Here is a 16730-nt window from a genome sequence, read left to right as displayed (position 1 = left end):
CTATAATTATATTTTATTAATTTTCATAAACATTTACAGAGATTTTGGGCTTCCACTCATTCATTGTTGCACTATTCTCTTTACCCTCCTCCCAGTTTGTTCTTGTCCAAATGCCATTATTATTAATTCTAATGAAAGTTTACAGAGACTGGATTTCCATTCATTCACTGTTGCACTTTTCTCCCTGCCCACCCGTCTCCTCCAGTTCACTCTTCTCTTTGAAAAGTAAAAGAAAAATTCTTTCATTGTTTTACAATCTCTCCCCACCCCAGGTCCACTCCACTATGCAGCCTTCCTTCGGGACTTCTGTCATGATAATAATACCTAATCATATATCACTTTTAAGCAGTTCTCTCTGCATTTGTTTCATTGCTGTATACATTATTTATCCTCTCTTAGTTCCCCCCAATGCCAATGTCAGTCCAGTTTTATGACATTGGCACTATGCAGTATTTCGCTCAGCATAATGTCCTCCAGGGTCACCCATTTTGTATAATATTGCATGAGTTCCTTGTTTTTCAGTGCAGCGTAGTATTCCATTATGTGAATATATCACAGCTTCTCTATCCATTCATTTGTTGATGGGCACTTGGGTTGTTTCCAACTCTTTGCTATTTGAACAAAGCCGTGATAAACATGGGTGTGCATTAGTATGGTCTCTTTTAGGAATTTGTGTTTTGTTCTATATTTTTCTCCCGTTTATCAAGAAATTTCTACCATGTCCATGATCAGAATAGCTGGTAGCCAGGCACCATCCAGCTTTTCTGGCTTGTGTGGGCTCTTAGTTCTTAGTTTCTTCTTTGGTCTTTTTGTTTCTTTCATCATCTTTAACTCCTAACAAAATAGTTGCATGTTAGAAGGTTCTGGCAAACTTGAAAATAACACTTCTTAAATTCAAATTATTTGATGACACGGAAAAATAATAGGCCTTTTAATGTGCTTTGGCATTTCACTTTTCATTATACACTATCTCAAATTATCAAACCATTTTTTTTGCTTGTCATACCCTTCTTAGCTGTATTTAATTTTCAGTAATACTGTTTCACCATAGATATATTTGAAATATTGACGCTTGTTTTCATAACCTGTATTTACTAACAGCCCTTGTGCCCTGAATTTGTCTGGCAGATGCACGCAATCCCGCTGCGGTCCTCTTGGGTGATGACCTGCGCATATGCCCCCTCTGGGAATTACGTTGCTTGTGGGGGACTGGACAACATCTGCTCTATCTACAACCTGAAAACCAGGGAGGGAAACGTGAGAGTGAGCCGGGAGCTGCCAGGACACACTGGTGAGCTCCCCAAATGTCACTGTGCCCACCAAAGAGATGCTCTTTCAGCATGGAATCAGCTGACCAAGGAGAATGAGAAGCACATTGTGTTTAGCTGGCTGATGGAGGAGTGCTCATTGGGTGCAAGGATGTCAGGAAAGCACTGACTTTTTAAAATCAGGAAAATGGCAACTGTTATTTTCTCTTTCAAAAAGAGTTGGATTGTTTCTTTAAAATAAATAAAGAATAAATTTCCTTAGGCCAGCAGAGATTAGTAGAAGTGTGGATGGGGTAAAGGAGGAATAGTGAAGATTTGAAGAGATGCTGTGATAAAAGGCATTGATCAATAGTAATTGATGTTACGGGACATAGTGTATACAAATGATTGATTGAATCCAGTTACTTTTTTGCAAGCCCATTTTACAGTCAAGAATCCAAACAATAATTAAAATATATTTAAAAAGGCAAATAATTGTTTTTTTTTATCTTTTGCCATGTAATTGTGGGATTTTAGCATCACCCTCCATTACAAAATTGAAGACTGTTTCAAGAATATGTTATTTATAGCCTGGGGATACAGGTTGTCTGTTAAGATTAACGGGAGAAAAATTGAATAGTGATAATATACTCATGAACTACATCATTAATGTCACTGAATTGAGCACAGAAAAGTGTTGAACTGGTAAATGGTTTGTCTATATTTTTTTTAGCACAGTGAAAAAACATAATGTATGGATGAAGTATTTATCCCCCTGTGCTAATAACGCATTTCCTGATTTTTCCAGTGTGCGTGCAGCAGGCCAAGAATGCAGTGTTGATTTAGTTAGAAATAAGTTTATTTAGTTAATAATTGTCATGTTATTTAGTTAATAGCTGTCATATAATTAGTTAATAATTGTAGTATAATTTCGTTAATAGAATAGTGTTGGTTCAGTGTTCATCATCTGGTTTCTGCTCCTGAATTCTTGGCAGTGCTACCTGACCACACCTTTACACAATCTCCAGAATGACTTTTTACTGCCATTCCCCTATTTGTGAACACCAGTAAATGCTGAGCATTTAGATGCTACTACCTTCCTGAAGCCTTTAGTGTTGCTGATTTTCCAATTTCTCACAATATTTCCTTGCACACTTTTCTAAGATGCTTAATGAATGCTCTAACTACATAGGGTTGCTGTGAGTCATACTCAACTCAATGATACCTAATAATAGCAACATAGATGATATATAGTTACTTGTGTAAATGAGTGTATCTCCCTCCTAGGCAATTGTCAGGGAGCACGGATAGTACATTGGTTAAGAACCTAAAGGTCTGGAATTCAAGCCCACCAGCTGGCTGCTCTACAGGAGAAAGATGTGGCAGTCTACTTGGATAACAGTGGCAGCCTTGGGAGCCCACTGGGGCAGTTCTGCTCTGTCCTGTAAAGTTACCATGGGTCAGAGTCGACTCAGTGACATTTTTTTTCTATAATTATATTTTATTAATTTTCATAAATATTTACAGAGATTTTGGGCTTCCATTCATTCATTGTTGCACTATTCTCTCTACTCTCCTCCCAGTTTGTTCTTGTCCAAATGCCACAGTGCTTGTCAAAGCCAGTTCTGATTAATCTTCTTTGTCAGTGTGTCCTTTGCCATTCCCTATCACTCCTCCCTGAGAGAGACTTCACCCTGAGTCATAAGGAAAAGGGGATGGCGTATTCTCTTAGCTACTTCCTGCTGAAAAGGGACGCTGGGGGTTTCAGGGTGAAGATCTTCTCTCAGACTCAGTGACATTTTAACAACAGGTTTTAGGTGGCAAGGGCAGTGAAGTATTCAGCTGTGTTAAGTTTTGAGGTTCCCAGAACAAATGTCATTTGCATAGAAAGTGCCTAAAATGGCTCTACTGAATAAAACTTAATTGCACGCAGGTTACAGTTTGAAGTAATTAAAGGATGTTGTTGTTGTTGTTGTTATGTGTCATCAAGTCACCTGCAATTCATAGCGACCCTGTGTACAACATCCCCACTCTATCCTGTGCCAATCTTATTGTCTCTGACACACCTATTCTCATTTCCCTAGTCACAGAATCAATCCATCTCATCAAGGGTCTTCCTCTTTTGTGCTGTCTCTCCACTCTCCCAACAATGACGTCCTTATCCAAGGACTCGTCCCACCCTGCAGCATGTCTAAAGTATGTCAGAATCCTTGCCTCCAAGGGAGAGCAGCCTGTTCTCACCCTTTATAGGACGAACCTGTTTGTTCTCCTAGCAGTCCATGGTATATACAGTACTCTTCTCCAGCACCACAGCTCAAAGGCATCAATTCTCCTTTCATTCCTAGTCATTGCCCAGCTTTCTGATGCATAGCAAGTAATTGCAAAGACTATGGCCTGGATCAGGCACACCTTTGTCTCCAGACTGTTGCCCTTCAGTACTTTGGAGAGGTCTCTGGTAGCCTGCTTTCCCAGTGCAATTCCTCTTTTAATTTCCTGGCTGCTGGTACCCAGATTAATGATTGTGAAGCCAAACAAACTAAAGCTGTCAATAATCTCAATCTCTTCACTATCCATACTGATGCTGCCAATTGGCCCAGTGGTGAGAATCTTTGTTTTCTTGATATTGAGCTTCAATCCGTATTGAAGGCTGCAGTCCTTAGCCTTCTGCAGCAAGTGCTTCAGATCCCTCTCAGTTTCAGCAAGCAGGGTTGTGTTATCTCTGTAACATAGATTGTTGATCATTCTTCCTTGAATCCTGATACCACATTCCTCCTCATAGAGCCCTGCCTCCTGGAAAAGCTATTCTGCATATTGATTGAACCATGGAAATACACTAACACAGAGATGTATTCTAGATATTATATTTTTTAAAATAAATTTTTTGTAGAAAATGTTAAAAAAATATCTCTTTACTGTTCATGTGGTAACCTAGTTCTGCAGCCAGTGATCTCCTCAATTTTGCTACTCTCTCTATGCCACAGGCTACTTATCCTGCTGCCGATTTCTGGATGACAGCCAGATCATAACCAGTTCTGGAGATACAACGTGGTAAGTTGATTGTAGAAGAACAGTCTCTTGGAGTTGGGTATGGCAGCAGGAGCCGACCTAAGAGGAGTAGCCATTACATGATTTTGCTTATTCACGTTTAATGATAGTGCTCTGTGGGACATCGAAACTGCCCAGCAGACCACCTCATTCACTGGGCATTCTGGAGACGTGATGAGCCTGTCTCTGAGTCCTGATGTGAAGACTTTCATTTCTGGTGCCTGTGATGCCTCTTCCAAACTGTGGGATATTCGAGATGGAATGTGTCGACAGTCTTTCACTGGACATGTGTCAGATATCAATGCCGTCACTGTAAGTGAATAGCATTTTTAAGGATAACTTATTATGCCTTTAAAATGTCGAACTGCATGGCATCATTTCTTAAACTTTTTGTTGTGACTTGGCTTAAAGTTTACAGAGTCGATTCGATTACTCACTGATTGGTTGGTACACATTTCCATTCAGGACATTGGTTGCAGTCCTCACAGTGTAACAGCACTGCCCTCTTTCTCCCTATGTTTGCTGTGTCCATCCATCCTTCTCCCCTATGCCTTCCTGTCTTCTGAGCTTTATCTTTGGGCAAATCAGCTGCTTCTTTTTTTTTTTTTTACTTTGAAGACTAAGGTGTGCCTGATTCAGGCCAAGGTCTTTGTTAATTATTATTATATTGGTTTGCTTACAAAGTTCATATCATGAGCTCTGGTGGCCTAGTGGCAAGAAGGTGCATTGAAATCGCAGAAGTACATGGTTTGAATCTACCAGATGCTCTGCTGAAGAAGGAGGGACAATCTCCTTCTGTACCAGTCAGATCCGATTTGATGGTACATACGCAAAAAAAATAATAAAATTTAAAAAAAACAAAGTTCGTATTATATTGTGTTTCACGCAAATCTGCCTTTTGATCTCATGTGGTTGTTCTAGGGAGCATATACACCCTACTGTGATTGTTCGCTTCATAGTCCTGTCTAGTGTTTGACTGAAAGTTGAACCCAGGCCAACACAAACTGCTTCCCAGGATTTTTAACAAACATTGTGCTGTTACAGTGTGAACCCCTAAACAGTAAATGTGTTCAGTTCAGGGAAAATGGGAAGATTTTAATCCAAAGGTTTAGTTTTACTTATAGGTCAACAATAAGTTGTATTTCCAAAATTAGAGGGCTAGATCAACTTGAATAAACAAGTATGTCATCATATGCTATCACATGCCAATGAGTCAGAATTGACCTATACTATCCTGTATGTACAGCACTGTATTTTCAATTTAGGGAAAAAACTGTATCTCTGGGACTAAAGAAAACAGCCCAAGTGAGAACAATCAGAAAGAAAAAGGCTGCTTTTTGATATATTTTGTAATTTCAGAAATCTATCTCCCCCCAAAACTTATTGTTACAGGGCCTTGTGTGATCTTTGCATACTGCTGTGGAGTGTTTGTTGCTGTGATATGTTTGTTATTCTTCTTTCTAGTTTTTTCCAAATGGCTATGCCTTCGCCACTGGCTCTGATGATGCCACTTGCCGGCTCTTTGACCTCCGTGCAGACCAAGAGCTACTGCTGTATTCTCATGACAGTATCATATGTGGGATCACTTCTGTGTCCTTCTCGAAAAGTGGGCGCCTCCTATTGGCTGGTTACGATGACTTCAACTGCAATGTGTGGGACACACTGAAAGGAGACCGTGCAGGTTAGTACGGGTTCGGAAACCCCTTGCACGTTCAGTTCTGTTCTGTACAGTTTTGTCAGCGACCTCGAAGGTTTCCATCACTTCATCCACCAGGCACTGTGGACATTGGCAGCATAAGTGGTGCTTGATCCCCTTATCCTTGCTGCCCTTCCACAACAGCCACAGCTCATAAAAACCATACGGACATTTATGTTTCTTGAAGAGTTACATCTACCCCTGTATTTGCTTGTTTGATGAGTGTCAGTACAAATATGAATCCTCAGCTCATTGTTGTCAAGACTTAACTGACCCAAGCAGGTTATAGGTGACCCTCTAGTGGGATTCGAGGCTATAACTTGCACAGGAGAAGAGCGCCCATTTCTCCCTTGGAATTGCTGGTGGACTTGAGCCACTAGAGAAACATGGCCATGAGTTTAGCAGCAAAGCTTCCTACGCCACCAGAGCTCCCTAAAGATGAGTAGTAAATATGATTCAGGGAGTCCTGGAGGCCTACTGGCAAAAAGCGATGCTGCAGTCCCGAAGGCACCAGCTCAATCCTGAGGCCACAAGCTGCTCCACAGGAGAAGGATGGGCAATCTCCTCCTGTGCAATTAACTGCCTCTGAAAACAGACCAGAGGGTCAGCTGTGGGTTGGTTCTAACTCGATGGTACAAAACAGCAGCAATTAACGGTCTTGAGGCATGCTCTTTCCAGAGATGACCTCGTATAGAGCAGGCCCTGGACTGTGGTCTTCCCTTACTCTCCAACACTGAACTTCCACCTACAGGGTCCATAATATACTTTGGATGGTCATTAATAAAAATCACTGTGTTATTTCTAAATGTAAAAAAAGAAAATTTCTACTTATGTGTAGTTTAAGGAATCACAGTTTTAAGACTGATTAAAAAGAGAGAGAGAGAGACCTCCAAGAGCCCATTGACTTCAACATATTTTTTTTTCCCAAAAGCAGCACCATTTGACTTTTTTGAAATTTACTTACCTATTTTTTAATAACAGACCTATATTACCACGACTTGTTGATTTATTGTTTTAATGTTTTGGGTTATTTGTTAGCAGCTGAGATGCTCTCCTGGCACAGTGATTAAAGCATGGGGAGACTAACAGAAAGGTTCGGGGTTCCAACCCACCAGTGGCACTGTGGGAAAAATAATGTGGCATTCTGGTTCTCTAAAGGTTTGTAGCTTTGTGGAAACCTGAAGTGGCACCTCTGCTCTGTCCCATAGAAGCAGCTCTCATTGGGTCACTGATTTCTAGGAAATGAGGACTTAACTGTAACTTCTCAGCTCCAAACCACAGCCACATCCTTCACTTCTACCATTTCCCTCTGCCCCTCTATATAACTGTATTATTTTGTTTAGAACAACACTCACAATTTCTATTAGAAGTATTTTTAATGTGCCATAAGGTATACACTTGGATTTCTTTCATGAATTGTTTTGGTTTGGGGGATTTTTTCCCCCTCGTCTGGAGGTAAATGCTCACTAAGTTGTGTCGAGAAATCTGGAGAACAACCACTTGGCCAACTGACTGGAAGAGATCTATATTTGTTCCCATTCGAAAGAAAGGTGACCTAACAGAGTCTGGAAACTATAGAACAATATTGTTGATTTCACATACAAGCAAGATTCTGCTGAAGATTATCCATAAACGACTGGAACAGCACATCAGCAGAGAACTGCCAGAAGTTCAGGTTGGGTTTAGAAGGGATTGTGGTACTAGAGATATTGTAGCTAATGTTAGATAGATCTTGGTTGAAAGCACAGAGTACCAGAGGAATGTCTATCTGTGCTTCATTGATTATGCAAAGGCATTTGACTGTGTGGATCATAACAAACTGTGGCTGACTCTGAGAAGAATGGGAATCCCAGAACACTTGATCGTTCTAATGCGAAACCTATACTTGAACCAAGAGGCAGTCATCAGAGCAAGAAAACACTGCATGGTTCAGAATTGGGAAGGGCATACACCAGGGATGTGTCCTGTCTCCACACCTTGTCAACCTATATGCAGAACAGATTATATGGGAGGCTGGGCTCTATGAGGAGAAATGTGGGATCAAGATTGGTGGACGATCTATCAACAATCTGCCTTATGCAGATGACACAACCCTGCTTGCTGAAACTGAGAAGGACCTGAAGCACTTGCTGCAGAGGGTCAAGGACTGCAGCCTTCAATATGGATTGAGGCTCAATGTCAAGAAGACAAAGATTCTCACCACTGGACCAATTGGCAGCATCAGGATGGATGGTGAAGAGATTGAGATTGTTCACAGCTTTAGTCTGCTTGGCTCCACAATCAACACACTCTTGGCACCAGCAGCGAAGAAATTAAAAGACGCATTGCGATGGAAAAGTCTGCTGTTAGGGACCTCTTTAAAGTACTCAAGAGTAGCAATGTCGTTCTGGAGACTAAAGTGAGTCTGATATAGGCCATGGTCTTTGCAATCACTTGTTATGCGTCAGAGAGTTGGACAGTGACTAAGGAGGATAGAGGGAGAATTGATGCCTTTGAGCTTTGTTGTTGGAGAAGAGTACTGAGGGTACCATGAACTGTTAGGAAAACAAGCAGATTCATCCTGGAAAGGGTTAAACCGGACTGCTCCTTGGAGGCAAGGATTCTGAGGCTTCGTCTGACATACTTTGGACATGTTGTAAGGAGAGACCGGTCCTTGGAGACCGTCATGCTTGGGAGGGTGGAGGGCAGGTGCAGGAGGGGAAGGCCCTCTAGGAGGTGGATTGATTCGGTGACTGGGGTAATCAGGATGAGTGTGTTGGAGACAGTGAGATTGGCACAGGACAGGAGTTTAGGGCTCTTATACATAGGGTCGCTATAAGTTGCAAGCAACTCCACGGCACATAACAACAACAATATACTTTTGATTGATTCAACTTGATGTATTCTAATTACAATAATATTGATTATGCTGAGTGTTCAGAAGGCTTTTCCAATCTGTAAACTCATACCTTGCAATATTGTTGTTGATATGTGCCATCAAGTCACCTGCGACTCATAGCAACCCTATGTACAATGGCTATAAACCCTGCTCTATCCTGTGCCAATCTCACTGTCTCTGACACACCCACACCCATTACCCCAGTCACTAAATCAATCCACTTCACCAGGGTCTTCCTCTCTTGCGCTGTCCCTCTGCCCTCCCAAGCATGACATCCTTCTCCAAGCAACATGTCCAAAGTATGTCAGATGAAGCTTCAGAATCATTGCCTCCAAGGAGCAGCTGGGCTTCACCCTCTCCAAGATGAACTTGTTTGTTCTCCTAGCAGTCCATGGAATATTCAGTAATCTTCTCCAGCACCACAGCTCAAAGGCATCAATTCTTCTTTTATCATCTCTAGTCATTGTCCATCTTTCCAGTACATAGCAAGTAATAGCAAAGACAATGGCCTGTATCAGGCACACCTTAGTCTCCAGACTGACATTGCTAGTCTTCAGCATTTTGGAGAGGTCTCTGACAGCTGATACCAAGAATGTTAATTGTAGAGCCAAACAAACTGAAGCTGTTAACAATATCGATCTCTTCACCATCTATTATGATGTACCTTTCTTTGCTATAGCTCCCTTTCTGGGACTCCTGGTGTATTTTCCTCTTTTCTCCATCTGTTTTCCTCCCCTTCTGTCCCCTACTGCACATTCTGGAGGAAAAACCTTCCCTTTCCCCCCCCCACCCCAAATCCTTCTGTTAAATTTGGGATTTTTATTTTTATGTCTTTGGTGGCTTCTTTTTCCTAATGGCATCCAGTGGTTTCTCAAGAAGGCAGGGGTTTTTTGTTTCTCTGAGGTTACTGATGTTAATTGCTTTAAACTTCTTTTCCCTCATCGCCCTATTGTGTTTTCCCAAGTTACTCCCACCCCACCCCCTGACCATTTGCTTACTTGGTCCCTGGTCTTTATTTGTGGAGTATTAAAAATAAATACATACATACATACATACATACATACATACATACATACATACATACATACATAAAAAAGTCTATCAGTGGCGAAAACTTTCTGAGGCACAGGATTGGGGTGTCTTTACTCCAGGCCTCAGGCTGGGGAAGCCCTGGTGAATTGAAAGTCCTTTTCCCCCCCTGGGCTATGGCTATTCATATTCCCCTGAATATTGTCACTGGCTGATGGAGTTGGGGGCTGATTTTAGGAGCTAAGTCGGAGTGAGGGTGGGAAGTACAATAGTTAGTAAGTATTCTTTATTCTCTGTTTCAGCACAGTTTTTCCAATTTCAACCATGCCCATTTTCGCTTAGTCAACTCAAAATGTCATTTGTTTTTTCCAGTCAGAACCAACTCATAGCAGCCCCTCCAGCGGGTTTTCCAAAATATTAAATCACCTGAGAGGAGATTGTTCCTCTTTCTTTTTTCACAGGAGAGCTGATGGATTTGAACCATGTGCCTTTGGGTTGGCAGCACAACTCATCCACCAGACCACCAGAACTCCCTCCCCGTAGCCAAGACCTTTGTTTTCCTTATTCCTGAAAATCTCTAGTCTTAAGTCACAGTGCAGGATAACCTGATCCTAAGCACTTTCTAATGCACCCTGGTTCCACTAGCATGTGACCCTTTGGGAGAGTTCTGCTGGACAGTTGGTTTCTTGGCTTGCTTGCTAGGTGGCCATTCAGTCACTACCATTAAGCTCTTAAGGTTTTGTTGTTGCCACCTGTCCTCACACTTTCACTGCCTCTGTGGGTCCCTGCTCCCTCAGGTCCCTGTGCAGCGGTTGGATTTCTGAGGGAGTAGAGGCAGTATCTGTTCTCAGCATTATTTTCCACAGCCTTTCTTCAGAGACCACGGAAAATGTCAGATTTGTACAAGTTGCTATTTGGACTTAGTATTCCACTGCCTAAAGCCAGTTACTTCTTTTTTTTTTTTTTTTAAGATATTGGGCATTTTTCCTGGATTCAGTCAATTAGTATCTGTTTAAAAATGAAAACATGTTTGCCTTCCACATTTTAAACATGTGCTTGTGTTTCAGTTTTTCTTTGCTTACGGCTATATTTCAAGTTGACACAACTAGAAACTTTCACTTCCTAGTTGAATTCTGATTGGTGAATTGCTAATTCATTCTTCTCTTCACTGACACTTGGGAGATTTAACCACAATACTCAGTTTTGATTTTTTAAAATATTTTTATTGGCTTTCAAATAATAATTCCTTTACATTTGTGTTTCGTACAATCATTCATATATACATTGTATTTTATATAATTAGTTCTGTTGATCTTTGCATATTCTTACCCTGTCTTTTCGACTCCCCACTAAATCTTTTTATTCATTCACCACCACCCCTCAATCTGTCCACTAAATTCCATCATCCTAGAAATTCACACCTTTCCTCTTTTTCTGCCTCTTTCCCTTTCTCCTTTTGTACATTTGTACACATCTTTCTAGTTATCCATGTATTTCCATAATAGTTTTATGCAGTATTTGTCCTTCTAAACTGAGTTAGTTCACTCAACATAATGCTCTCCAGTCTCTTCCAGGTTATGTAATATTTTATAAAATCATTATTCCTTACTGCAAAGTAGTATTCCACTGGATGAATGTACCACAGTTTCTCAATCCATTAGTTTATTGATTGACATTTGGGCTGTGGCCATATTCTTGCTGTTGTGTATAATGCTGCTTTGAACAGTAAGTGTACACAATATTCAGTTTTTGTCATTTCAACCTGTGTTTGAACATTTTCTCATTGCAAAAAAATATCATCCTAAAGCTATCAGAGAAGCTATTATGCTTTTCTGTTTCTGAGTCTAAAGGAACATTATTTGCTTAATTATATAGCAATAACTCTTAAACACAATATTGTGAAGAAAAAGTTCTTGATAATTTGATAGATCTTATTTTATACTCTTGTTACCTGGAGTCTCTGAGTCAAAACTGACAAGACCTAAAAGCAATAACTTTGAAAATTTTTTACATTTCTCAATTTCCTCCCAGATATTTGAGATTATCTCTTTTTATCTTTGTGATAGATGGCAAAGAAATTTAACTTAAATGTACAAACTAAGACGGCCTGTGTTGAACAGTTAAAGAGAGTTGACCCCCTTCCCTAGTAGTGATTTCTCTCACCCCATCACTTATTGTCAGCCGAAGCGAATAAACAATGCTGGTATGTTGGGCCATGGTGATATACACCAGACAGGTTCATTCTTTTTATGGTTCATTTGATAAAAGACTCTCCTTCCCTGAATATAATGAAGATTTGGATGTGCTTTGTTTTCGACAAGATGGCATAGCTCAGCCGCAGAATTTGGACAATGATCCAGGTGAGTTTATTGGAGATGTCCATAGGGCCGCTTTGCTGCTATCCCAAAGCCATCACCTCTCTAGCAACTCGAATCCACCTGCACCTCCTCAGGTGAAAGATATGACATCACCTTCCTGCACTTTACAGCACTTTGGGAACCCAGCAGAGTGTCAGCTGTGAGCTATTCCTCCTCCATGACAATGAGAGGCAGAATAGAGATGTGCAGTAGAAGTCTGCATGTTTTCCCCCGTGTAAGAAAAGCTTAAAAATGACTTCAGAAATTAAAAAAGATAAATTGCTTTGCATCTTTAAAATGTGAAGTGCTGAAGCTCTGGTGGCCTAGTGGCAAGAAGCTGCACTGCAATCCCAGAGGTACATAGTTCAAATCCACCAGATACTCTGCTGGAGGAGGGGCAATCTCCTCCTGTACCAGACAAATCCAATTTGTCGGTACATACACACAAAAACTATAATAAAATTTAAAATAAAAAAGTGAAGTGTTTTAAATATGTACTCCGCTTTCTCTTGATCCTTCAATTACCCCCACCCTCCCCAGAAAAGCTTGTTAGTCTTGAAGTGCTGTTTTAGAGTTCTAGATATCTTGTAATTATTTACTTCAAACCCTTTTTGTTTTCAGGCATTCTTGCTGGTCATGACAACCGTGTCAGCTGCTTGGGAGTGACCGATGATGGCATGGCTGTGGCAACAGGCTCTTGGGACAGTTTCCTTCGGGTCTGGAATTAAAAGTGTTGTACATATTTTCTGTTCTCCATTGCTACCTGGAGAAATCAGTGCTACAGCCCCTAGCTGTGGAAAAAAAGGTCTAACTAGTATTTGTTGGTGAAGGTTTTTCTCTTGAAATTGCTGTATACAAGAAGGAGCTTTTCAGTAAACTATAAAACACACACGATATACACAGATACACACATACATACAAATTTACAAACAGACACATAAACACACATATACAAGGCAAAGGTGCTTGATAAGATAAAAAGGACCAGTGTATTACTTTGAAGAGTTTGGTTAATTTAACCTTGAATTTTTGCTTTGTGCTCAACGTCTAATTCTTCATGTTGTGGAGCATATATTGTACACATTACTGTAGCCTATATCATATTTGATACATGTATTTGCATTTTTTAAGAATAGCTTTGGTAAGTTTGTACATGCCAGAAATGAATTTTTTTTTTAGTTTTCTAGTGAAGAGAGCCAGGCATAGTACTAGAAGGAAGTGAGGCCATACGTTTATAATGTCGTTTGAAGACTGTCGCCTTGAATTCTGCCCATCCTTCTTTACTCTGAAAGAGATCCTGATTGCACAGTGTTTAAGATTGCTGATGGCCCAGGTGCCGCACGTCCCTGCCATTGTCATTAGTTGCTGGCACCTCCTCAGCTGCTCTGTCAGCCTCTGTAAGTGCTCATGCTCAATCTTTTAAGAGGGCAGATAATCTGAATGCCAGCGCCTGGAGATTTCTCCCTGCCATTTAGAATTACATCAGCAACTTCAACTATAATCCATTGTATTATTGGAAAGTAGATAGCCATAACAGCATAAAAGTGGTATTTTGGCATTTTTAAAGGTTAATTATGATCAAATGACATTTAAATAGGTCTCTCTATAGTCAATTGGGCTTGCTCTCTTGCTTTCATAGTCTAGAACTGAATTAGTAGAATATTCATTTTTCACAACTTTGATAAGTGTTTTGATTGTTTCTGTACCTGATGAGTCTTTCCTGGTGTTCTGTATCTGCGTATACGAGGTGGAGTATGACAGTGTTATGTTTCTGAGAAAAGTGTTCAATTTAATCAATCACTAGCTGTAATTTGTTGTGTGAATTCCATATTTGCATAATATAAAGTCTAAATTGATGTAACCTGTTTGTGCGTTCAGTTTTCTTAAAACGAAACAGTTAACGATTTTTCTTTCTTCCCTTCACACAAACGAATCATTTATAAGTGGTTTGCCTCAGAGAACACCTAATTCTCAGTTATCACACTTTCAAGGTGAAAGAAAAACTCTAAAAACAATTCTTAAAGGAGTCACAGAAATATACTAAGTCCTTTCTTTATCATTGGTCTGAAGTATCTGTTACTGGGGGGTAAATTAGTTTCCTTGAATTTTCTCTCCCAAATAAATCTAAATGATAGTAAACAGGAGATTGTTTGTCTGGGTGATGAAAATGTAAAGTCATGGCTTAAAAATCAAACTAAGTGTAAGCGAGTTTAAGTTCTTATCGAGATATGTCACTGCTCAGTTTTGATCACCTCTAACCCAGTTATTCCAACTGTTACCTGCAAAATTTCATTTTTGCATTTTGCATGTGCTAATTAGTGAATCAACTAATGATGCATCACTTCTCTTGATGAAAGGCACCTTTTAATAGAAAATAAAGTAGATAAAAGCAGGTTAAGATGGAGGACCAAAACAAAGGAGTGTAGATGGCAGGCATGAATGTATATTTATAGTCTTGTTAGATATCTGTCGAGTTTGTTATTAATGTTATTGGGGCCTACTTCTGTCTTTTCATGAAGAGCAGCTCTTTGAGACAAGGCAACATTTGGAAGGAACTTTCATTAAAATGGAGAAGGAAAAAGGAGTTTGCCGTGTAGTTCAGTGTATCAATCAAAAACCTTTGTCAGAGAAAGCACTCCCACTTTGAGTGCTTCTGACCTAGTATCATCTCCATTATGAGTGCTTTTCTAGTAACCGTACACGCACTACAATATTATTAGTTTGTCTAGAGGAGCATTTAAATAATTTCTCTTCATTGACTATGTCCTAGACAAATAAAAACCACTTTTGAACACTTGTGGCTAATTCTACATATGGCAAAATGGTGGCAACATAATTTCACTATATTTTAGCTGTCTAATGCTGCTATAAAAGAAATACCACAAGTGGGTAACAAATGGAATTTGTTTTCTCACCATTTAAGAGGCTAGAAGCCTGAATTCAGTTTGCTGGCTCAAGGGAAGACATTTTTCTTTGTTACCTCTGGAGAGAGACCCTTCTCTCTTGAGCTGTTTGCTGATCCTTTGGAGATCCATGGGCCTTGGCATCATCATGCTGCCCCTATGTGCTGCTTTTGTTTGCTTGCTTAATCTCTTGATCTCAAAAATGGATTTAGTTTTGCTATTCAGACTGAGGTGAGATATCTCATAGTTGTCTTGATTTGCAGCTCTTTTAGATCTAGGGATTTTGAACATTTCTTCATGTACTTGTTAGCCATCTGAATGTCTTCGGTGAAATGTCTTCATATCCTGTGCCCATTTTTCTATTGGATTATTTACCTTTATCTTGTTGTGGTGCTCAAGTATTTTATAAATTCTGCATATAAGTCCCTTATCTGATATGTTATTACCGAATACTTTTTCCCAGTCTGTGGCTTCCCTTTTTACCCTGTTGGAGAAGTTTTTGGATGTGCATAGGGATTTGATTCTGAGAAGATCCCATTCACCTATTTTATCTTCTCCTGGTTGTAGGTTTTTCAGGATACTTGGAAGACTGTTTATGTTGTCGATTAGGACTTACAGCGTTATTCCAAGCTTTTCTTTAATGAAGTTTATAGTCCTTGGTCTTAGTCCTATGTCCATGACCCACCTTGAGTGGGTTTTTGTATATGGAGTGAGGTATGGATCTTGCTTGAGTCTTTTGCAAATACTTTTCCAATTTTGCCAACACCATTTGTTAAAAAGTCTGTCGTTTCCCTACTTTACTGATACAGCAAGCAACAAATGCTGGCGAGGTTGTGGAGAAACTAGAACCCTTATTCACCTTTGGTTGGGAGTGTAAAATGGTGCAACCACTGTGGAAGGCAGTATGGTGCTTTCTCAAAAAGTTGCAAATAGAGATACCATTTGACCCAGGAATTCCAATACTGGGAATATATCACAAAGAGACCATAACTGACACCCAAGCAGATACGTGCACACCCATGTTTATCGCAGCTTTGTTCACAGTAGCAAGGAGTTGGAAACAACCTAAGTGCCCATCAACAAACGAATGGATAGAGAAGCTGTGGTATATTCACACAATGGGATACTATGCTACATTGAAAAACAAGGAACTCACGCAATACTATTCAAAATGGGTGACTCTGGAGGACATTATGCTGCGTGAAGTATCTCTATCACAAAAGGACAAATACTGCATGGTGCCACTGTTGTAAAACAGGACTGACATCGGGGTTGGGGGGAGACTGAGAAAGATGGGTTCAATAATGTATACAGCATTGAAACAGATGGAGAGAACTGTTTAAAAGGGATATGTGATTAGGTATTTTTGTCATGACAGGTGACCAGAGCTAAGGCTGCATAGTGGAGTGGACCTGGGGGGAGTGTTTGTAAAACAATGAAAGAATTTTACTTTTCCAAGAGGGTAGTGCACTGGGGGGGAGGGTTGGGAGGGGAGAAAAGTGCAACAATGAATGAATGGAAATCCAAAGTCTCTGTAAATTTTCATTAAAATTAATAATAAATTTTTTTAAACAA

At 40.1% G+C, this 16730-nt stretch overlaps 1 protein-coding gene across 1 annotated transcript in view; it reads left to right on the top strand.

The window, feature by feature from the left end:
* Window positions 1–13132, top strand: part of GNB4 (guanine nucleotide binding protein (G protein), beta polypeptide 4) — a 33110-nt gene extending 19978 nt beyond the window's left edge. The window contains exons 5-9 of the mRNA XM_006884023.1: window positions 1129–1291; window positions 4229–4295; window positions 4403–4604; window positions 5757–5973; window positions 12874–13132. Coding sequence (XP_006884085.1) covers window positions 1129–1291; window positions 4229–4295; window positions 4403–4604; window positions 5757–5973; window positions 12874–12980 — 756 coding nt within the window. The 3' untranslated portion in view covers window positions 12981–13132. The remainder of the gene's footprint in view (window positions 1–1128; window positions 1292–4228; window positions 4296–4402; window positions 4605–5756; window positions 5974–12873) is intronic.
* Window positions 13133–16730: the final 3598 nt, after the last annotated feature.

This window comes from Elephantulus edwardii, unplaced genomic scaffold (genome assembly GCF_000299155.1).
Source record: "Elephantulus edwardii isolate Elephantulus edwardi_28Jun2011 unplaced genomic scaffold, EleEdw1.0 scaffold00031, whole genome shotgun sequence".
Classification (NCBI taxonomy): Eukaryota; Metazoa; Chordata; class Mammalia; order Macroscelidea; family Macroscelididae; genus Elephantulus; species Elephantulus edwardii.
The sequence above is the reverse complement of the archived record's forward strand: the minus strand, read 5'-3'. Positions and strand labels throughout refer to the sequence as shown.